The following is a 23,823-nucleotide window of genomic DNA, read 5'->3' on the forward strand; positions in this document are numbered from 1 at the left end:
GAATAGGGTGCCATTTGGGATGCAATCTGAAATGGCTAAAATAAAGCCTGGGAAATCAGGAAAATCTTGAAGTCAGGAAATCAGTATTATTATATCAAATAACAGTCTTTCAGTGTACTTACAAGCTCAACCTCGCTAGGAATTCATCCATCTTACGGTCAATGCAGAACGTCTTCGAAAGTTCACCTTCGCACCCATGGGCCAGACTACACTTAATCATAGGACCTACTGAAGAGATGAGTCTTCAGTAAAGACTTAAAGGTCGAGACCAAGTGTGTGTCTCTCACATTTTTAGGCAGACCATTACATACAAATGTAGCTCTATAGGAGAAAGCCCTTCCTCCAGCTGTTTGCTTGGAAGTTCTAGGGACAACAAGGAGGCCTGCATCTTGTGACCGTAGTGTACGTGTAGGTATGTATGGCAGGACCAAATCGGAGAGATGGGTAGGAGCAAATCCATGTAATGCTTTTTAGATTAGCAGAAAAACATTGAATTCAGCCCTAGCCTTAACAGGAAGCCAGAGGCTAGAACTAGAGTAATATGATAAAAAATGTGGTTTCTAGTCCAGATTCTAGCAACCGTGTTTAGCACTAACTGAAGTTTATTAAGTGCTTTATCCAGGTTGCCGGAGAGTAGAGCATTGCAGTAGTCTAATCTAGAATTGACAAAGCATGGATTCGTTTTTCTGCATAATTGTTGGACAAAAAGTTTCAGATTTTTGCAATGTTACAAAGATGGAAAAAAAACTGCCCTCTAGCATAGTTGCCCGTAGTTTGTTCAATAATAATGTTTATTTGATATTGTACACATCTGCAGCTAAAAACTGAATTGCTGTATGCATTGTTGTTAATCCAAGCCACCAGAGAGCTCCAGCAGTGCCCTGTCCTCATTTCCCCAGGCCTCCCCAGGGGCAAGCTATAGGATCTCTGTCGCCATGGTGCCATGGCCTGCGCCAACAAACACCAATTTGTTTGTTTTTGCTGATGTTGCTGGTATAGCATGTTTGGGCAGGCAGGTTGGGGTTGGACTGTTCCAACTGGAAAGGTTTAGAGGGGTGCAGACTGACTCTTTAATGATTGGATTAAACCCCCTCAAGAAAAAGTGGTTTGAATGTAAAGCAAAGAAGGGAAAGCTAATTGACAACCAATCATCTGGCTCAAACAGTGTGTGTGTAATCAGCGAGGAAGAGGCGAAGCGAGATGATTTACTCCGCCCAAAATCTGTCCTGTGAGATAAGCCCTTTTTGTATTGAGGTCTATGAGAGTGTTTAATTAAGTGAGGCTTATTTGATCCAACAGAAGTTTCATGATGTTTAGGCTCTAACAAATGTACTGATATAAATGGATGCACGTGGCATTTCAGCAACTTTGAGAAAAACAACTTAGTTGTGCCTGTTGTTCACACGCGTATCAGCCCTCTCATTGGCTAGAATGGACCCACCTGATCTCATGTGCCTTCACTCATTCAGGACATGCATTTCCATCGTTAAAGCGGTCACTCTTAGGGCTGGGCGATATATTGAATTAATTTGAATGTGTTTTTGCGGTATATTCCAAATGCCTGTATCGCAAGAATCAAGGTTTTGTTATTTTTTGTTTTTATGGGCGTTTATGTACACTTGTTCTCATGTTGTATTTTTGGTCTCGTCTCTTTCGCTCCTTCTGCGCTGTGTGCACCTTCCCATTTTTGGTCCAACAGAATGGTTCATATGGACACAAACACATTGAGACATTATTTTACTGTAATAGAGAAGTTAACTATTCTAACGATACCCTTTGTATGTCTCAACTACTCAAATTGCACACAGAGCAGACACTACTAAAACGAGAGTATCAATGAACATTGGTTCGCAATGCGGCATTGGGGTACCAAGTACTGCTAGCAGCATTCTAGCCAAAGACTGTTATACTAGCTGTCTCTTCTCTTGTTGTACATGTGCATTATGCATGGTCCTCTCGCTCCACGGTGGATGGAAAGTGTTTTTTTTCTCTCTGGAAAAGTTCGGCAAAAAGCTGGCTTTAGGCTAAAAACAAACTGCTAACTGCTAGCCTCCGGGACCAAACCCACCTGTCTCTCATGGCTTCGCTCACCCCTGGATGTACCACCTGCCAGTACCTGAGCCAGAGAGTCGCTGAGCTGGAGGGGAGAGTATCTGTCTTGTGCCAGATCAAGGAGGACGAAGAACTCCTGGACTCCATGGTTATACAAACCACCTCCAAAATCGACGACGTCACCTGCCCCTGGCTCGGCACCTCCACTTCTGGGGAGCCTGTAACTGAGAAACTCCATTCGGTTCCCTTAAATGAGCCATGGCCCAGACTAGGAGCTAAACCGAAGGGCCTGGTCTGTTCCACCCCTTCTACTCCGCCTCAGGATGCCTGGATTGCTGTCCGGGGAGGAAAGCACTCCAGGAAACGGAATCCATCAAATGTTTCGGAGGTGCTACAATTGGGGAGGAGATTCAAGGTCCTGGAAGACCTGGAAGTGCATTCCAATCATACTGTACAGGGTCCCTCCGCTTCATCTCTACTGCTGCCATCTCACTCTCAGGTGGAAGTGCCCAAGCACACTCATCTGCGCTCCTTGCCTGCCACTAGGTCGTCAGTCTCAGCTGCTAGCCCCCTTCAACCAGCTAGGAGGCAGATCACCCGGGAGAGGCCCCGTCATTTACCCAATAAACCCATCTGTAGTCCTTCCGTTCTCGTGGTGGGTTCATCCATGGTCCGAAACGTTTCAATCCGGAAAGCTGAGACCTTCTGCTACCCTGGCGCTAGGATCTCTGACCTAGATTCCATGCTACCGCTACTTATTAGCAAGCACTCCGCCGCTTCAACTGTCATTGTCCATGTTGGGTCAAATGACATTAAACTCCAGCAGTCAGAGAAATTGAGAGACGATTTTAAAACATTGATAAATACGCTGCTGGAATCTGGGAAGCAGTGTGTTGTTTCCGGTCCATTTCCATCCCCACGCTACACGGATATGGTTTTTAGTCGTATTCGCCAATTACACACCTGGCTTAAGGGATACTGCTGCACGAGGGGAATTCCTTTTGTGGATAACTTTGCAGCTTTTACAGACCGACCAGGTCTATTTCTTCGGGACAATTTTCATCTTAACAGGTATGGCTCCAGCATCCTCTCCACCAACATGTCTCTTACTCTTGCCTCATGTAGAGCCTTTGATACCTGACGTTGTGTATTCTCGGGGGTTGACTTTTGGGATTGTACGCTCCCCTATCAGACTATGTTCAATGCTCCTCTCCCAGTTTCATTAATTAGTTACTCAATTGCAAATATGGAACAAACTACAGTTAACAACCTTTCTGCAATTCCTAGATTATTGTCCAATCACCGTATTGCGAATACTACTCACATGCAGAGAGGTATTGTTAGTAGTAATCTTGTCCCCATAAAATTGAGCTCTGTCAATAGCTCGAAAATGGTTTATTGCTCATCCAGTGCAGCTTCAGGTGCTACCTTGGATACTCCATCTGATATGAATTCCCGTAGCAATGGTATTGGAATAATTCATTTGAATGCTAGAAGCCTGATCCAAAAGTTGGACTTTATTGAAATTTTGGTCTCACAATCAAATGTTGACGTTCTGATTGTATCTGAATCGTGGCTGTGTGATTCTGTGCCAGATTCAGATGTTCAGTTGATTGGATACAATATTTATAGAACTGATAGAGTTGGTAGAGGTGGTGGTATTGCGATTTATGTTAAATGCTGCTTAAATGTTTCTGTGTCCATATCAACCTCTGTCTCAAAGCAATATGAATGTCTAGTTTTAAACGTGGTACTTGGTAATAATGCTCATTTAACTCTAGCAGGGGTATATCGCCCCCCCTCAGCTCCTCCTTGTACTCTATGCAAATTATCTGATATACTGTCTAATTATGCAAACTCTGAATTACTGATTTTGGGAGATTTTAACCTGGATTGGCTCTCACCAGTATCCGATAAATTAAAAGGCATTTGTACTGAGCTAAATCTAACTCAGCTGATAACTAAACCAACCCGTCCCAACTTTAAGAACCCAGTAAAATCCACTCTACTAGACATTATTCTAACAAATACCCCCCATAAATACACAGCCAGTGGGGTTTTTGCAAATGATATCAGTGACCACTGCCCTATTGCTTGTATTAGAGATACCAGGCTGAAACACCCTGATCCCTGTATAATCTCTAAGAGAAATTATAAACATTTCTCACAGCAAGCTTTTATCCTTGACTTATATCACTCTGAGCTTTTATCCACTTGCTGCTTTCTGGACCCGGTTTTAGCCCTTGCTTTTTTCTCTTCTATTGTTACCTCTATGTCTGATAAACATGCTCCGCTTAAGAATCACAGAGTAAGAAACCGAACCAGTTCTTGGTTCTCTCCTGAATTGTCAGGTCTTTTCCTGCAAAAGAATCGGGCCTGGGCCTTGGCGAGGAAAACAGGTACTCCAGCTGATTGGCTGTTTTTTAGGCAATTGAGAAATAAATGTACTGCAGCTGTCAAAAAGGCAAAATCAAATTACTTCCTTAATGCTATGACAGATTCTGCAGGAGATCCTGCAAAATTCTGGAAAACCGTTAATTCACTGAAACGGGGGAATTCTGCTGTTTCTCTTCCTAAGCAAATTACCTCAGACTTCTGTATTCTAACTGAAAAAAATGATATTTGTGATGCTTTTAATAAGCATTTCATCTCTGCTGGTTTTTTATTTGAAAGGAAAAGTGGACTTTGTGGTACTGGCCAGTTAGTTGATTTTTCGTCTTGCTTTTCAACCGTTACTCTGAAAAATGGTAACCCTGTTTTTAGTTTCCAGAAAATAACTGAAGCAGAGGTTTTAATTGCCCTGTGTGCCATTGATACTAAGAAATCCGTAGGCGCTGACAATTTAGACCCGTACTTACTTAAGTGTGCTGCACCTATTCTTGCTGGTTCAGTAACACACATTTTTAATCTAACATTAAGCACAGGAAATATCCCTAAGGTGTGGAAAGCAGCTTTTGTTCTGCCATTACATAAGGGAGGTGACGGTAGTGATTTGGATAACTATCGACCCATCTCTAGGCTCCCTTGTCTGGTAAAGATTCTAGAATCTATAGTCAACAAACAGTTACAGTCTTTTCTTTCTGCTAACAGTATTCATAGTACCAATCAATCTGGTTTTAGATCTAAACACAGTACCACATCGGCCACTATGCTTGTTGTAAATGATATTGCAAATGCCTTAGACGATAGAAAGCACTGTGCTGCGTTGTTTGTAGATTTGTCAAAAGCTTTTGACACTGTAGACCATGCTATCCTTTTGAGTAAGCTGTCATCTATAGGACTGGGCACTGATGCCTGCCGATGGTTTTATGACTATCTTAAAGATAGAACTCAAGCCGTCATGGTCGATGGGGTCAAGTCTGACCCCTTACAGTTACTTAAAGGGGTCCCTCAGGGTTCAATAATTGGCCCACTATTGTTCTCACTTTATATAAACAACATTGGTGATGATGTCAGATATTGTAAATTCCATTTATATGCAGATGACACAGTGATGTACTCTATTGCTCCAACAGCGGACCAAGCTTTAATGCAGTTGGAGTCTGATTTTAGGATACTACAGGGGTCTCTTTTACAGCTTAAACTTGTTTTAAACGCTAAGAAAACAAATGTCATGTTTTTTTCTAGGTCTAAACTCTCAGTTAGAAACACGTTTGTAATCACTAGCTTGGATGGTACTCAAATCAATAAGGTCTCTGCATATAAATACTTAGGGGTATGGTTAGATGATAGGCTTTCTTTTAAAAAACATGTTACTGAATTGGGAAAAAAGCTCAAATTCAAGATAGGATTCCTTTACAGAAACAGGGCTTGTCTGTCCTCTGTAAATAGGAAAAAAATTGTGCAGGCTACTTTTATGTCCGTTTTAGATTATGGTGATATTATCTATATGCATGCATCGGCAAACACATTAAAACCACTGGATGCTATTTACCATTGTGCACTCAGGTTTATCACGGGTGATAGTTACAGAACTCATCACTGTATCCTATATCAACATGTGGGTTGGGTCTCTCTATCTGTGAGGCGAGAGCAACATGCTCTCTTGTTTATTTATAAAGCACTTCTTTTAAAACTACCTCCATATATATCATCATTAATTTCCACAAGATGTACTAATTTTAAAACCAGATCACAGATGAGGATTACATTAGAGACTCCTGCGGTCTCCACAGAGTTGGGTAGGACTGCCTTCAGTTCCTTTGCACCTTATTCATGGAACAAACTGCAGATCCAACTTAAGTTAGACACTCTGGTGTCCCTTGCCCATTTTAAAATGCTTATGGAGGATCAATATGATGTTGTCTGTGATTGTTTCTGTTGAATTGTGTATGTTTTGAAATGTTCTTGTCTGTATGTCTAAAACTGTACATGTCAACATGTTACACAGGGCACAGCCGTAAAAGAGATCCAGGTCTCAGTCTGTTTTCCCTGTTAAAATAAAGATTTAAAAAAAATAATAATAATAATAATTAAATTTGTAACAAAAAATGGCATTTTCATAGGCAGACTTGAAAGCCAGATCAGTGATTTCTTGCAACAACAAAAACATGCAGATTAAATTATTTTGATAAAATCAGTAAATTATCAGTGGGTCTCGTAGTTGTGGAAGGCTTAAATTCATGAGATTATTGCTGACTGTTTGAAATGCAGTGTGTTTTAACTTTAATTGTATGACAATGCTTATTTAGAGATTTTTTAAATTTTTTTAAATCTGTAACACATACATTTGAAAACAAATCTAGATCAGATTTTTTGGGGTCAAATCGCCCAGCCTTAGTCACTCGGCTATCTTGTCAATATAATAGATCATCTTTGGTGTAGTGTGACTGGTTGCAAAGGCACTTCATTTTTTTAAATAATAATTTAACTTTTATTTAACTAGGCAAGTCAGTTAAGAACAAATTCTTATTTACAATGACGGCATACCCCGGCCAAACCCGGACGACGCTGTGCGCTGCCCTATGAGACTCCCAATCACGTCCGGATGTGATGCAGCCTGGATTCAAACCAGGGACTGCAGTGACACCTCTTGCACTGAGATGCAGTGCCTTAGACCGCTGGCTGCGCCACTCGGGAGCCCAAGGCAGAAGGGGATTCCTTTTGAAATGTTTACATGGTTTGTGAAATGCAAATAAGGGGATTGTTTTCCTGCGTTGCCTGCCTGAGCGCTAGATTAGTATTTCCATTGTCCCTGTGGTGTGGCTGTGTGCTTCAGGTAGGAATACAGAGAGACAGAGGAGCTCTGCTGTACAGGGCAGCATGGCGCTTTGTAAACGGATCTATAGATAGTTATTAGTTAGTCCTAATATCAACATATATTTTACACTACCAACACCTGTGTCCCATTTTTTGGGCTGGATATGCATATGCTTGGTGAGTATAATTTATTGTGGGTTTCAAATATCAACCATCACCGAGGTGTATGCTGTGCAACAACAACATGAATATTTAATCATGTAACTGAGTGCTAACACTGTGATTAGCATGGTACTTGTAGTCCTCTGCATCTGTCTCTTTTGATATTTTTATTGCCACAATATTGCAGCTTAACAGGCATTCTTGAACTGGTGTTTCTCCTTTTGGTGGCTTAGCTTTTTCACTGTTTAGTTGGTCCCGTTTTTTTGTGACTGTAGTGTGTGTGTGTGTGTGTGTGTGTGTGTGTGTGTGTGTGTGTGTGTGTGTGTGTGTGTGTGTGTGTGTGTGTGTGTGTGTGTGTGTGTGTGTGTGTGTGTGTGTGTGTGTGTGTGTGTTTGGGTATATGCACAGTCTGGATGGGTAAAGGATGGGCCAGCCTAGGGTCTTTATGGGATTCTGGGGCCCTGGCCCCTTGCGGTGGGAGACCCTATGCGAGGGGCTCCAGCTGTGTGGACTGTGTACCTGCACTTCTCTTATCTAAGTCTGCCTGTCTGCTGTAATCATACAGACAGACAGTGTCAAAAGTAGTGCACTAGGGAATAGGGTGCCATTTGGGACGAAGTCTAAGGGACCTAATCTATTGTACAGTAAGCGTCTGTACTGTACATATGATATAAGCCTGGGTTGGCCGGGGAGCTGAAGGGAAGGGGTGTTAGTGAGGCTCAGGCAGCAAAGGCAACAGCAGTTAGCAGCGCCTAATCAAATCAATCAAATCAAATGTTATTTGTCACATGCTTCGTAGGCAGCAGGTGTAGACTAACAGTGAAATGCTTAATTATGGGTACATTTACAACAATGCAGAGTTAAAGACAAGTTAAAAAATGGAATAAAACATTTAAATAGTGGTACGAAGAATAAATACACAGTGAATAAGAAATCCAAATAAAGAGTAAAAATAACATGGCTATATACAGGGAGTACCAGTAATTGAGGTAGCTATGTACTGTACATATAGGTAGGGGTAAAGTGACTAGGCAACAGGATAGATCATAGACAATAGCAGCAGCGTGTGTGTGTGTGCGGCGTCAGTATGCATGTGTGCATGTTATGTGTGTTGGGGTGTTAGTTTAAGTGTGTGTGTGTGTGTGTGTGTGTGTGTGTGTGTGTGTGTGTGTGTGTGTGTGTGTGTGTGTGTGTGTGTGTGTGTGTGTGTTTGCGTGTGTGTGTTTGCGTGTGTGTGTTTGCGCGCGTGCGCGTGTGTGTTTGCGTGTGTGTGTTTGCGTGCGTGCGCGTGTGTGTTTGCGCGTGTGTGTTTGCGTGCGTGCACGTGTGTGTTTGCGCGTGTGTGTTTGCGCGTGTGTGTTTGCGTGCGTGCGCATAGAGAGTTAGTGCAAAAAAGGGTCGATGCAGCTACTCCGGGTAGCCATTTGATTAGCTATTTAGTTGTCTTGTTTAGAAGTCCTATGGCTTGGTGATAGAAGCTGTTCAGGGTCGTGTTGGTTTCAGACTTGGTGCATTGGTACCACTTGCTGTGCAGTAGCAGAGAGAACAGTCTCTGGCTTGGGTGGCTGGAGTCTTTGACAATTTTTGTTGCTCCTTTCTCTGGCACCTCCTGGTATAGAGGTCCTGGATGGCAAGGAGCTCGGCCCCAGTGATGTACTGGGCCGTACGCACTACTCTCTGTAGTGTCCTCGGGTCAGATGCCAAGCAGTTGCCATACCAAGCGGTGATGCAGCCAGTCAAGATGCTCTCAATGGTGCAGCTATAGACATTTTTGAGGATCTGAGTGCCAAATCTTTTCAACCTCCTGGGGGGGGAAATACATTGTTGTTCCCTCTTCACGACTGTGTTGGTGTGTTTGGATCATGACAAATCCTCCTTGAAAGCAGAGCTCTAACCTTTTGCTCACTGCGGATGTTGCCTGTAATTCATGGCTTCTGGTTGTGATATGTACTGTACGTACATGCGGTCATTGTGGGAACAATGGCGTTGATGCACTTATTAATGAAGCCAGTGACTGATGTGGTACACTCCTCAATGTTATCGAATTAATTCCACAACATATTAGTCTGTGCTAGCAAAACAGTCCTGTAGCTTAGCATCTGCTTCATCTGACCGCTTCCGAATTGAGTGTGTACTTCCTGTTTGAGTTTTTGCTTGTAAGCAGGAATCCGAAGGATAGAGTTATGGATTCGCCAAATGGAGGGAGAGCTTTGTATGCGTCTCTGTGTGAAGTAAAGGGGATCTAGGTTTTTCCCCCCTCTAGTTGCACAGGTAACATGCAGTTTTCCTGCATTAAAATCACCTGCCAATAGGAGAGCTGCCTCTGATGAGCATTTTCTTGTTGTTATATGGCCCTGCAATTGGCTCCCAAGTGGCGCAGTGGTCTAAGGCACTGCATCTCAGTGCAAGAGGCATCACTACAGTACCTGGTTAAATTCCAGGCTGTATCACATCCGGCCGTGATTGGGAGTCCCATATGGCGGCGCACAATTGGCCCAGTGTCGTTCAAGTTTGGCCGGGGTAGGCCGTCGTTGTAAATAAGAATTTGTTCTGAACTGACTTGCCTAGTTAAATAAAGGTAAAACAAAGTAATTAACAGTTTAAAAAATAAATATAGCTCGTTGAGTGCGGTTTTAGTGCCAGCATCAGTTTGTGGTGGTAAGTAGACAGCAACGAAAAATACAGATGAAAACTCTTGGTGAATAGTATGGTCTACAGCTTATCATGAGGTATTGTAACTCAGGCGAGTAGAACCTAGAGACTCCCTTAATGTTAGAGATCACGCATCAGCTGTTGTTAACAAAGAGACACACACCCACCCTTGAGTTTACGAGACACTGCCTTTCTGTTCTGCTGATGCATAGAGAAACCAGATTTATATTAACCATGTCCTCCTTCTGAAACGACTCCATGAAGCATAGGATATTACCGTTCTTCAGGTCCCGTTGATATGATAATCTCGAACGGAGCTCGTCTAGTTTGTTCTCTAGTACATTTGCCATTAGAAGAGAGGGTAGAGGCAAAATAGTATAATTAGCATGAAAAAAAACACAAAATAGCATAATTGGTCAGGAGCACGTAAAACAGCCACTATACATGCCAGCAACATTCTCACAAAATAAAAAAAGGGAAATGGTGCTGATTTTATTGTTCCCCCATTACATCCAGTGTAGATAATCATCGTGATGGGGAGGGAGAGACCGAGGGAGAGAGAAATGAGTTCTTCCCGTTGTGCTATAAAAGCATTACATAAACATTCCTGGGAGAGGACTGGATTCTGGGAGGCAGGCTGACCATGCCATTTCTACTCCTGCTCCTCCCCTTCCTCCTCCCCCTCATCTTCTTCCTCCTGCTCCTCCTCCTCTTCCTCCTACACTCTGTTCAAATAGTATTTTACTGTTTTCTACACATGTTGTGGGTCTCCTATGAAAATAAACTAAGTGAGCTTTAATTTTAAGAACCTGGGCAAAGAAAGCAGGTATAATGGGTGTGTTTAGCGTAGCGGTGTGGGTTACAACCTTTGTCAGCACTAAAACGCAGGTAGGGCTTCTTTAGCCAACTCACCATTTCCTCTGCAATAAGTATTTCATGTGTTGGAGACAAAACTAGCACTGTGAGTATGGTGGCTACTCTGGCCTCACCCTGCAATTGACTGTGAGGATGCTAGCATACTTATATGTTCTTGCTCTTATATGACCACTTTGGTGCATAGTATTTTAGAAACCAAAGGAACATCTATCTGAAAGTGAGAGTCTCTGAAAGGAAATATGAAATATAAGGATTGGATGGATTGAGTCTAGTGCAGTATGTATCTTAAATTATTCATAGCATGAAGCAGCTTACTAAATATAAAAATCAGCAGAGTGAGTCACTGTACTGTACACTGTAGGGAACTGTATGCATATTTTAGTGTTAAGTATTTCAGTCTCTGTTGTACTTAAACTTGCCGCTAATTATTTCAAATTATTCTTTCCAAAAGTAAGTTGTGATTAAAACCATATGCATAGAGGGTTTATAAAGTAATTATGTAGTAGGGTGGCCTGTGTGTGTTGCTCAATTGGTATCAAGGGACTTAACTTGTGCCCAGAAAACATTCCCCACACCATTACACCACCGCCACCAGCCTGTACCGTTGACTCATGCTGCTTACGCCAAATCCTCTGCCATCAGCATGATGCAACAGGAACCGGGATTCATCAGACCAGGCGATGTTCCACACCTGTTGATCATGTGCCCGCTGGAGCTGCTTCTTGTTTTTAGCTGATAGGAGTGGAACTCGGTGTGGTCGTCTGCTGCAATAGCCCATCCGTGACCAGGACTGACGAGTTTTCAATTCCAAGATGCTGTTCTGCACACCACTGTTTTCCTGCACCGTTATTTGCCTGTTTGTTGCCCTCCTGTTAGCTTGCAAATTATCCTTTGACCTCGCATCAACAAGCTGTTTTTGCCCACAGGACTGACGCTGACTGGATGTTTTTTTGTTTGTCGCGCCATTCTCGGTAAACCATAGACCATTTTGTGCATGAAAAGCCCCGGAAGCCTGCCGTTTCTGAGATAGTGGAACAGGCGCGCCTGGCAACGACGATCATACCAAACTCATAGTTGCTTAGGTCACTCGTTTTGCCCAGTCTAACATTCAATCGAACAGTAACTGAATGCTTCGATGCCTATCTGCCTGCTTTATATAGAAACCACGGCAATGTCACTCACTGTCTGTAGGAGCGAACCATTTTCTTGAATGGGGTGGTGTGCCTAGTAAACCACTAAGTGTATATGTCAATTGTCACCATCTATGTCATTGTCTTCTTTCTGTCAAAAGAACAGCTTAGTCATGTTTTTCTATGGACAAGGGACCTCTTCATTTTGCTGTTGGTTCTCAGCTCAGAGGCTTGAGCTAAAGATGTCTCTCTGTGTCTCTCAGATGGGTTCTGACAAACAGCTGTAGCAGGAGAAAGAATCAATAGAGCCTATTTTCTGTTATTGTCCATCGGTGGCTCACATTTGGGTTCAAGTCCAGGAATGGTTATGTCATCATATCAGGTTTTAGATGGACCTGAAAATTGTATTGTTAGAGGATCTGAAAAACCATGATCAGTCAATCAGCATTATACTATTGGGAAAAGTATACATTTTTAGGCCAATGTTACAAATAGGGAGGTTAAAGACCTTCGTAAGGCATCAGTCATGAAGGGATCTATAGCAAAAATAAATAGCTAAATAGTATTATACTGGGAAAGATGGGTTAATCTGTGGACATCGGCGAGTTGGAGTTAAGATCCATAAAATCCAGCAATTGCAGAAAGAGGAAATTAGTAATATTCAGTTGAAGTCGAAAGTTTACATACACTTAGGTTGGAGTCATTAAAACTTGGTTTTCAACCACTCCACAAATTTCTTAACAAACTATAGTTTTGGCAAGTCGGTTAGGACATCTACTTTGTGCATGACACAAGTCATTTTTCCAACAATTGTTTACAGACAGATTATTTCACTTATAATTCACTGTATCACAATTCAAGTGGGTCAGAAGTTTACATACAATAAGTTGACTGTGCCTTTTAAACAGCTTGGAAATTCCCAAAAATGATGTCATGGCTTTAGAAGCTTCTGATAGGCTAATTTATATAATTTCCGTCAATTGGAGGTGTACCTGTGGATGTATTTCAAGGCCTACCTTCAAACTCAGTGCATCTTTGCTTGACATCATGGGAAAATAAAAGGAAATCAGCCTAAGACCTCAGAAAAAAAGTGTAGACCTCCACAAGTCTGGTTCATCCTTGGGAGCAATTTCCAGACACCTGAAGGTACCACGTTCATCTGTACAAACAATAGTACGCAAGTATAAACACCATGGGACCACGCAGCCGTCATACTGCTCAGGAAGGAGACGTGTTCTGTCTCCTAGAGATGAATGTCCTTTGGTGCGAAAAAGTGCAAATCAATCCAAGAACAACAGTAAAGGACCTTGTGAAGATACTGGAGGAAACAGGTACAAAAGTATCTATAGCCACAGTAAAACGAGTCCTATATCGACATAACCTGAAAGGCTGCTCAGCAAGGAAGAAGCCACTGCTGCAAAACCGCCATAAAAAAGCCAGACTACGGTTTGCAACTGCACATGGGGACAAAGATCGTACTTTTTGGAGAAATGTCCTCTGGTCTGATAAAACTGTTTGGCCATAATGACCATCGTTATGTTTGGAGGACAAAGGGGGAGGCTTGCAAGCCGAAGAACACCATCCCAACCGTGAAGCACGGGGTTGGCAGCATCATGTTGTGGGGGTGCTTAGCTGCAGGAGGGACTGGTGCACTTCACAAAATAGATGGCATCATGAGGATGGAAAATTATGTGGATATATTGAAGCAACATCTCAAGACATCAGTCAGGAAGTTAAAGCTTGGTCGCAAATGGGTCTTCCAAATGGACAATGACCCCAAGCATAATTCCAAAGTTGTGGCAAAATGGCTTAAGGACAACACAGTCAAGGTATTGGAGTGGCCATCACAAAGCCCTGACCTCAATCTTATAGAAGATTTGTGGGCAGAACTGAAAATGCGTGTTCGAGCAAGGATCCTACAAACTTGACTCAGTTCCACCAGCTCTGTCAGGAGGATTGGTCCAAAATTCACTCAACTTATTGTGGGAAGCTTGTGGAATGCTACCGAAAGCGTTTGACCCAAGTTAAACAATTTAAAGGCAATGCTATCAAATACTAATTGAGTGAGTGTATGTAAACTTCTGACCGCCTCATGTTCGTTGTCTCCTGCTGTCTCCTCTCCTACTCTGGAGGACACGACTGAGGCTGTGGTCCAAATGGCACCCTATTCCCTATGGGCCATTGTCAAAAGTAATGCACTACATAGGGGAATATGGTGCCATTTGCAAAGCAGTTTGAGACTGAGCTCTCTCTCACTGGCTTAAACAGAGCTTCGCCCCAAAGCTGGCTGGGTAAATGTACTAAAGCCATCAAACAAGCTGCATTCCATACAGACAGACAGACAGACACCCCCGTAATCTCAGGTCTGTCTGTGTCTGCCTGTCTTTCGATCTGTGTCTCTGTCTGCCTGTTTTCCTGCATCAGGAAGATCATCAGGAAATCTCAAATCCAGAGCTGGAGAAGAAGTTCATTTCAGTTCGCCTTGGATCACTTCCTCGAATATCAGTGCCTCGTGCCAAGAAGGTGTGTTTGTGTGTGTGTGTGTGTGTGTGTGTTTGTGTGTGTGTGTGTGTGTGTGTGTGTGTGTGTGTGTGTGTGTGTGTGTGTGTGTGTGTGTGTGTGTGTGTGTGTGTGTGTGTGTGTGTGTGTGTGTGTGTGTGTGTGTGTGTGTGTGTGTGTGTGTGTGAGAAGCTGCAAAGTGGGTTTTGTTGTATGTGGTTGTTTTGCAGTGTAGCCTATGGGCATTTCCATCGAAAGGACCCATGAGCACCAACATGTGATGTTCATAGGTGCATGTCAAATTAATGCTAGGAGTCTTAAAAGTTCCATCTTAAAAGATAGGCATAAATAAAGGCTTTGATTTCTGGATAAACAGATGGAAAAGGGGCCTTTAGAAACCTTTTAATACTTTTTCTGGTAGATGTTATCAGAAATACAGTGCATTTGGAAAGTATTCAGACCCCATTACTTTTTCAACATTTTCTTACGTTACAGCCTTATTCTGAAATGGATTCAGTACTTTTTTTTACCTCATCAATCTACACACAATACCCCATAATGACAAAGTGAAAACAGGTGTTTAGAAATTCTAGCAAATTTATGAAAAAATAAAAACAAAAATACCTTATTTACATAAGTATTGAGACCCTTTGCTATGAGACTCGTAATTGAGCTCAGATGCATCCTGTTTCTATTGATCATCCTTGAGATGTTTCTACAACTTGATTGGAGTACACCTGTGGTAAACAGTTGATTGGACATGATTTGGAAAGGCACAGACCTGTCTATATAAGGTCCCACATTTGACAGTACATGTTAGAGCAAAAACAAAGCCATGAGGACGAAGGAATTGCCCATAGAGCTCCGAGACAGGATTGTGTCGAGGCATAGATCTTCGGAAGGGCATCAACAAATTTCTGCAAGTTCCGCAAGAACCCAGTGGCCTCCATCATTCTTAAATGGAAGTTTGGAACCACCAAGACTTTTCCTAGAGCAGTCAGGGGAGAAGGGCCTTGGTCAGGAAGGTGACCAAGAACAAGATGGTCCCTCTGACAGAGCTCCAGAGTTCTTCTGTGGAGATAGGAGAACCATCTAGAAGGACAACCATCTCTACAGCACTCCACCAATCAGGCCTTTATGGTAGAGTGGCCAGATGGAAGCCACTCCTCAGTAAAAGGCACATGACAGCGCACTTGGAGTTTGCCAAAAGGCACCTAAAGGACTCTCAGACCATGAGAAACTCTGGTCTGATGAATCCAAGATTGAATTCTTTGGCCTGAATGCCAAGCGTCACGTCTGGAGGAAACTTGGCACCATCCCTACAGTGAAGTATGGTGGTGGCAGCATCATGCTGTAGGGATGTTTTTCAGCGGCAGGGACTGGGAGACTAGTCGGGATTGAGGGAAAGACGAACAGAAAAGAGATCCTTGATGAAAACCTGCTCCAGAGCGCTCAGATCCCCAGACTGGGGGCGAAGGTTCACCTTCCAACAAGACAACGACACTAAGCACACAGCCAAGCCAATGCAGGAGTGGTTTTGGGACAAGTCTCAATGTCCTTGAGTGGCCCAGCCAGAGGCCGGACTTGAACCCGATCGAACATCTCTGGAGAGACCTGAAAATAGCTGTGCAGCAATGCTACTCATTTAAGCTGACAGAGCTTGTGATGATCTACAGAGAAGAATGGGAGAAACTCTCCATATACAGGTGTGCCAAGTTTGTAGAGTTGTATTTTTATAACCCCTCCCCCTCTCTTGCTTTGTCATTATGGGGTATTGTGTGTAGATTGAGGGGGGGGGGGTGATTTAATACATTTTAGAATAAAGCTATGATGTAACAAAATGTGTAATAAGTCAAGGGGTCTGAATACTTTCCAAATGCATTGTATATATCTATAGGGATGCACGATATATCGATTAACATATTGCAATCGGCCGATATTAGCTAAAAATGCCAACATCGGTATCGGCCCGATGTCTAGTTCAATACCGATGTGCAAAACCGATGTCAAAGCTGACGTTCATACCTATATAACGTAGGTACATGGCGTATTGACGCCACGTAAAATGTTGTACTATACGTGCAACACAGCATTCCTAACCTAGCCCACAATGTCTGCTGTGTGGATCGAGCAGTCAACAAGTCGAGCAGTCATTTGAAAGAGTAATAATAAGACCACTTAAAGAGTAAGACAACTTAAAGGTGAAATCCATTAACGCCAAGATAATGGAATTCATTGCACTTGACAATCAACCATTCTCTGTCATGGGTGATGTTGACTTTCGCAAATGTTCGAGCACCGGTACACACTACGAAGTGCACTATTTTTCAGAAGTTGTCCTACCGGGAGTTACACAGCCATAGCTTCACTGCTATTAGCTTCATGTCATACTATGGAACGCCGTTTGGGTCTTTGCGTGTCAAAAAAAAAAAGGCTTTTAATTTGACACGTCAATAACATACTGTAGAATGTTGTGTGTTCTGAATTGCACATGCAAGCCAAGCTCCACCACTACTCTCAGTAGCACTGTCAAAGCTGTACAAAAAGTCTGCAAGCAAGCAAACAACGGCCATGAACGATGTGTTTACAATACCACGTTGGTAATAATGCTTTATTTGTTCGATCGCAACATCTGGGGTAGCTAGCAAGCTTTAGCTTGGTACCTAGCTAGCACCAATACAACCAGCCTGAAAACAATGATCAGTAGGAACTGCAGTCATTTTCATTATTCTTAGCAATTATTTAGGAATCCTTGTGAGTAAGTATTAGCTAGGTAGCCACTTGTTGTTTGCCTATTGAAATTGAACTTAAGTTCATGAAAATAAATAGCTAGCCAGCTACTTCACCATGTTGCCCAAAGCTAACGTTATAAGCAGCCAGCTAGCTTCATCTGGCTAGTGAGGTTCGAGGCACCGGGTTATGTGTTGTGAAGCTAGCCACAATAAGGATTAGGCACAAGTGGATTTTGCAGTTTGCCTTCAAAATAAAATAACCTCTTTGAAGGTGATGCAGAAGGTTACTATTGGTACTACTTTACCTAAGGTTTGGGGATCAATGAAATGGGGTATCCGTGTACTCAATACCCAAGATATTTTTTCCCAACTCCCTCCTCAGAGTTATCAGACTCCAACATCCATGCAGTATTGTTTTTCCTCAGGAATAGTGTTCAATACACATAGGTTGACAATAAATATGGCTCAATTCACAGTTGTTTCAGAGTCCCGCAATAAGAGCTACGACGCAAATGTTCTCTGGGTGTTACTGAGTAGACTGATACCCCATGTCATTGATCAACAATCCATAGGTAAGGCTGTACAGTGAAATGTGTATGCCCCCAATGCAATTCTGAAGTATTATACATCCAGTGTGATTTCAACAGATTTTTTGTCAAATTAACAAATGGTCTTTTGTTAATTTTATATAACAACATTCCAACCTCGTTTAGCATGATATGTTCAATTATGGCATAATTCTACTATTTGTATTCATTTGCATCTCTGTCTCTGACATACTTTTATTTTGAAGGCTAACCGCAAAGTCCACATTGTGGCTAATTCTTATTGTGGCTAGCTTCACATAGATGGGTCCGACCACCATTCATCAAATAAGAACTGTCTTATAAATTAGGATTATTTTAGATGATGACACCTAGCTATATAGTTAGCTAGCTAACTATAGCTACTGAAACAGATGGTCGTTTTGCTATGTTTTTGGGGCAGAACATTGTTTGCATCCATGAGCTAGCTGGCTTTTTTTATGACCAGCACTGTCGGTGCGGGAGACAATTTTACCAGCATCATAGCATATGTATCGATAAATCGCTGTGACATACGTAGAATCCGTCCCCCAGCCAGGCCCTCTCCTATCCCCCTCTCTCCATCTTTCTGTCCCCCAGCCAGGCCCTCTCCTATCCCCCTCTCTCCATCTTTCTGTCCCCCAGCCAGGCCCTCTCCTATCCCCCTCTCTCCGTCCCCCAGCCAGGCCCTCTCCTATCCCCATCTCTCCCTCTCTCCGTCCCCCAGCCAGGCCCTCTCCTATCCTCCTCTCTCCATCTTTCTGTCCCCCAGCCAGGCCCTCTCCTATCCCCCTCTCTCCGTCCCCCAGCCAGGCCCTCTCCTATCCCCCTCTCTCCCTCTCTCCGTCCCCCAGCCAGGCCCTCTCCTATCCTCCTCTCTCCCTCTCTCCGTCCCCCAGCCAGGCCCTCTCCTATCCTCCTCTCTCCCTCTCTCCGTCCCCCAGCCAGGCCCTCTCCTATCCTCCTATCCTCCCTCTCTCCATCCCCCAGCCAGGCCCTCTCCTATCCTCCTCTCTCCCTCTCTCCGTCCCCCAGCCAGGCCCTCTCCTATCCTCCTCTCTCCCTCTCTCCATCCCCCAGCCAGGCCCTCTCCTATCCTCCTCTCTCCATCTTTCCGTCCCCCAGCCAGGCCCTCTCCTATCCCCCTCTTTCCCACCCCCAGCCAATCCCCTCCTAATTACCTGTGTGATGGCCAGGGCAGTGAGGGCGCCAGGCCTTGATGGGTAATACATGCTGGCAGCTGGGTCTCTGTCTCATTCATTACTGACACTCACTAAAGTCACTGCATGCACTACATATTCTAGCTAGCTGTCTAGCTACTTCCCAACCTGTACTTCTCTCCTTCCTTGTTTCTCACCCCCTCCTCCCTATCCCTGTCGCTTCCTGTTTGTCCAACCTAGCTCTGAACAACCATCTGCTCCTTGTTCAGCATAAAAAAAAGACAAAGCGTAGCAGCGATTAACCAAACAGCTTAACATGTTGTATACTGTCATCTGCTGATGCCATGGATATTGTGGTTCAGTAGCAGTAACAGCATGCAGATCTGAATAAGAGCCATAGAGAAAGAAATAAGAACGCTCTTCCGTTTCACTAACGGTAGTTTTCCTCTCCTCCTTTGGCAGGTGACATCACACAGAAAGGCTATGAAAAGAAGAGGTCCAAATTAATTGGGGCCTTCCTCCCTAAGGCACCAGGTAAAGGTAAATACCACTCCTCCTATCAAAACACTAACCGTGTCTGTCTCAACTAATCTGAAACAGTGATGGATTCTGGAATAGAGTTCTGGGCTAATCTGACTCTGGAATAGAGGTCTTTGTTTTGTGATATAGACTGCATACCTCAAACCAAAAGCTTGATGTCCAACACAACAATAATCTCAGATTCTCTGCCCTCCCTGGGTGTATATAGATTCAAGTCTAGTGGGGGAAATTACTGATGTATTTGGTATTAGTTGAAATATACAAGGGCCTAACTCTTGCTTATGTATTTTAGTCATAGTTAAACTTAACTAATACAATCTTACAGACCTAGCCTAACTAATCATGTTTTCACTTGGAGGTAATGCAAGTTAACAAAAGACAGAGGAACAGTGGATGTGACATTCCTTCAGTTTTCAATTTGTTTTCATTCATTTTCCATTTCATCCCATTTGCACCAAATTAAACAGAACTTTACTTTAGTGAATGTGTGGGTTGCAGTTCAGCTCAGCTATATTCCTCTAACTGATGTCTGGGATGTTCTACAGTGTCAAAATGTTGTTATCCAATCGGCCATTTTGGAAAATAAATCCGGTCAGAAGAATGGCTCATTATTGACCCAGAAGACACCAGTGACAAAGCGTATATGTGTACATTCTCACAGAGTACTGTATAAAAATGGCCTCAACTGCATTTTCTGTGAATGCTTTGTGAATTGTTGTTTCCCCAACATCTATTTAAATGATAAAATGAGGGTCTGTGTCCCAAATGGTACCTATTCCCTATAATGCACTACTTTTTGACCAGAGTGTTATATGAATATGGTGCAATTTGGGACAAACACCCACTGATGGAAGGGGAGAGGCTGACCCATTTGTTATTCTGTGAAATGTGTCTTAAATATGTATTTTAACTGCCCATACATTGAATCCAAGCAGATCTAGGCCACTTGGCATGAACGGTAAGCAGGTATGGCAGCAGACCGCTTAGATTAAGTGTGAGTGTAATTGAATATCATGCTGTATGGTGTCTACACACGGCCGGCCCGCTCATTAGGCAGGATTATGTGGCCGCCTGCGGCAGCAGATTGACGAGGGCGTCATTTTCGGAGTTAAACTGACCGAGTTAAACGCACCTCCAACAACAACACATAAAGCCTCACAGAATTCTGCCCCAAAACAATGACAGTATCTCTCAACCGGTGGCATAAGATAAGGGCTTTTTAGGTGAGCGTTGATGGCACACTGATAAGCAGTGCCCATTTTCTCAAAGGCAGGGGCGCAAAATATTTTGCTTGTCCATTCCCAGGCACCTCTCCAGGGTGCTGTTGGAGCTCCACCAACGTTCTGCCAAAAAGAAATCGAACATAAATAATGTAGCAGATATAGGATATGGTAGAAAGAGTATGTGGCCTTTTCTGTAGCCTACAGGCTGGAGATAAAATGTATGACGATGTAATGAGACGGACACTTTTTAAATCATGCGGGTTTCTCTGATCAAATAGCCTAACCTAGACACTTTTTACATCATGCGGGTTTCACCGATCAGCTTGAAAACTGAACATACCAAGGTTAACCGCTAATGTAGCTAGCAAGTTAAAGACACAACCCAACACTTACCGGTACCTAACGTTACCAGTCAATGAGAACGGTAGTCATTTTGGTGTCACTCTTCCACCTTTCAAAATTAATTCCAATGTTTCTGGATTGGTCATGAGCAGTCTTTTTCTCTTTTGGTGTCGAGTTGATTCAATTCCAAGAACCAAGAATGATACTTGTTTATTTGGTTCTTGCTACAAAGACAGCTTATCTGCAAACAAGTTATCTAGCTTGTTGGCTTTGTCGGCTCTGTGTTTGTTAGCAAGCAATTTACTTTTGCTATCGCTCCGAGGCCATTGCAGCAAGGTCATTCGAGTAGGCCGGATTTAACGCAAAGACACACCTTGCCCAGAAGGCCATCCCAAGGCATCTCAGGCCTCAGCCCCCTTGTTTTCATTCAAAGTGAAAACGCCATACAAGAAGTGGGGTGGCATAGGGTCGCCCACGACATGCGGATTCCTGCTTTATATCCCATTGAATATAATAAGTAAAATGTAATGCAATAAGGTGTCATTTGGGACGCATACTATGTCTTAAATTAGCAGAGAGTGTAAAAAAATGGCTAGTGTAAAAGATGCCCCCATGTCCACTCATTGTGCCCATAAAAATACATGGGTAATGAACATGAGGCCCTCCATTACACATTACCTCCTGTAGCTCGTCACATTATGGCCCTCTGAACACAAGACCTGCTCACTAAAGAGCTATGCCCCATTAAGTTTTCTATGATAGCTAAGTGCCGTAAAATCTCTCATCTAAAACAGAGCCATCACATTCCCTGCAAACCTACCGTAGGGTTACAGGTGTAACAGCAGCAGATAGCACATTCATTTCAGTGCTGTTCATGCCTTCCAAAGGCTGTGGGTCTTAGTATTCAGGCGGATCTGTCCATGGCTTTGTCTAAAATGGCACCATGTTCCTTTTATAGTGCACTTATTCTGAGTGCATTGATTTTAACCAGGGCTCATAGGGCTTTAGTCAAAAGAAGTGCACTATATAGGGAATAGGGTGCCATTTGGGCCGCTGACTATTAATCCATTGGAAGATGAAACGTTACTCAGGATTGTAATAACCACTAGTACACACTCCCACTGCAGAACAGTTAGAAAGGTCAGTGTAATGTGAAGCGAACTAGGATTAGGATTACAAATTCCAGTAACTTTCCCCAAATTCCCACTTGGAAAAATCACGAATTCAGAAGGGAATAAACAGGAAATCCGGAAGACTCCAACCAGGATTTCTGGAAAACCTGGAAATGTTGGCATAGTTACCGGAATTTTGCAACCCTCCCATGAGACCAGGCATTCGCATCACGCTTGTCTGAAGTCGATAAAAGGCTGAGACAGCAGACTGTTACACCAGTAGTGTGAGGGTTGTTTTGTCTCTAGCCCAGTGCACCACAGTGAGTCTGAAAAGTCTGAGCACATACATAAAACCGATACTGTACTGGCCAATATTGATTGGGAAGGGAAGGCCCATTACAAACGGACTTAATGGGGTTGTAAGATGTACATTCATCAGGGATTTCCCAAAAACGAGGTTAAGTTAGTACTACTGTATCAGAGAGCGTGTTTCTGTACATGCATGTGTATTGCCATTTAGAACACCACCAGCAACAAACTTCCTCTATCTAGCCTCGACTCAAGCCATTCTAGGTTTATGGAGTGTTGTCTGGCAGTAAACCATTATCTAACACCCAGTATCTCTGTGTATTACAGGTAGCTCTAATTCAAACCCTATTATAGGTGACTCCCTTAAGGGGGAACAGTTACATTGCACATTGGCTTTAGAAAATTCTTCAGGCTTGGATTTCTGTGTGTAAAACACCTTTCGGAAATCTTTCCCAATCTACGTATGTTGTTATTTCAGCATCGCAGTAGATAGTCCTCCTAAATAACACTGTCAGTGGAGAAGACGAGTGCAGCACTATTGAGATCAGACTCCTCCATCGAGCGTCTTATTGAATGTAGCATCCCTGTGTAAGGCAGATGGAGAACAGATGAGACTGAGATTGATTTCCTTCAAGGTGTGTGTGTGTGTGTGTGTGTGTGTGTAAGGGGGGGGGGGGGGGGGGGCTGAGTGTTCTCGATCGACAGGGAGAAAGAGGGAATGGTATCCTGCATCTATCATGTCTCTCAGTGCTAAACCAATGGCTGTTATAGCCCAGCAGAAAGTAATCCACTTTATGGGGCACTTACCTACAGTATAACAAGCTGCTGCATTGCTCAGACTGCTGCTTGGAGCTTTGGTGTTGAGGACTGGGAAGTGAGTGGCTCAGTGTTTCTTTGTTGTGAACCTGAGATTTACCTTCTGGGGTTGTGCTGTAATGTAGCCGTTATAGCTTCAGTCATAGATCACTAGCTTTGTGTTGTCTAGCTAGCAGACTGTCTTCAAGACTGGAACAATTGCAAACAGTTTGTAAATGAAAGTAACTGGTGGGTGTTTGTTTGGTTTCTGTGTGTCCACAGCCTAGGATTTACACTGAAAATCATCTCATCCCAAGAGCTCCATGCTGAGGTTCAGGTTTAGGGGCTGATTGCCACTGTGCTGTAATTGACAATGAGAGGCTGGTTGTGTCCCAAATGGCATCCCATTCCATATATAGTGCACTACTTTTGACCAGGGCCCATAGGGCTCTGCTCAAACGTAGTGCACTATGTAGA

General features: G+C 43.2%; 1 protein-coding gene across 11 annotated transcripts in view; it reads left to right on the forward strand.

Annotated features, from left to right (window-relative positions):
• LOC139559737 (disco-interacting protein 2 homolog C-like) overlaps positions 1 to 23,823 on the forward strand; it is a 262,880-nt gene that overhangs the window by 121,977 nt on the left and 117,080 nt on the right. For 10 of the 11 annotated variants that reach the window (XM_071376023.1, XM_071376014.1, XM_071376016.1 and 7 more), the window contains exon 2: positions 19,488 to 19,565. The exons of the other annotated variant lie outside the window; for it this stretch is intronic. In XM_071376023.1, the coding sequence (XP_071232124.1) occupies positions 19,488 to 19,565 (78 nt within the window). The remainder of the gene's footprint in view (positions 1 to 19,487; positions 19,566 to 23,823) is intronic. 11 annotated transcript variants of the gene reach the window in all.

Source organism: Salvelinus alpinus, chromosome 30, assembly GCF_045679555.1.
Source record: "Salvelinus alpinus chromosome 30, SLU_Salpinus.1, whole genome shotgun sequence".
NCBI lineage: Eukaryota > Metazoa > Chordata > Actinopteri > Salmoniformes > Salmonidae > Salvelinus > Salvelinus alpinus.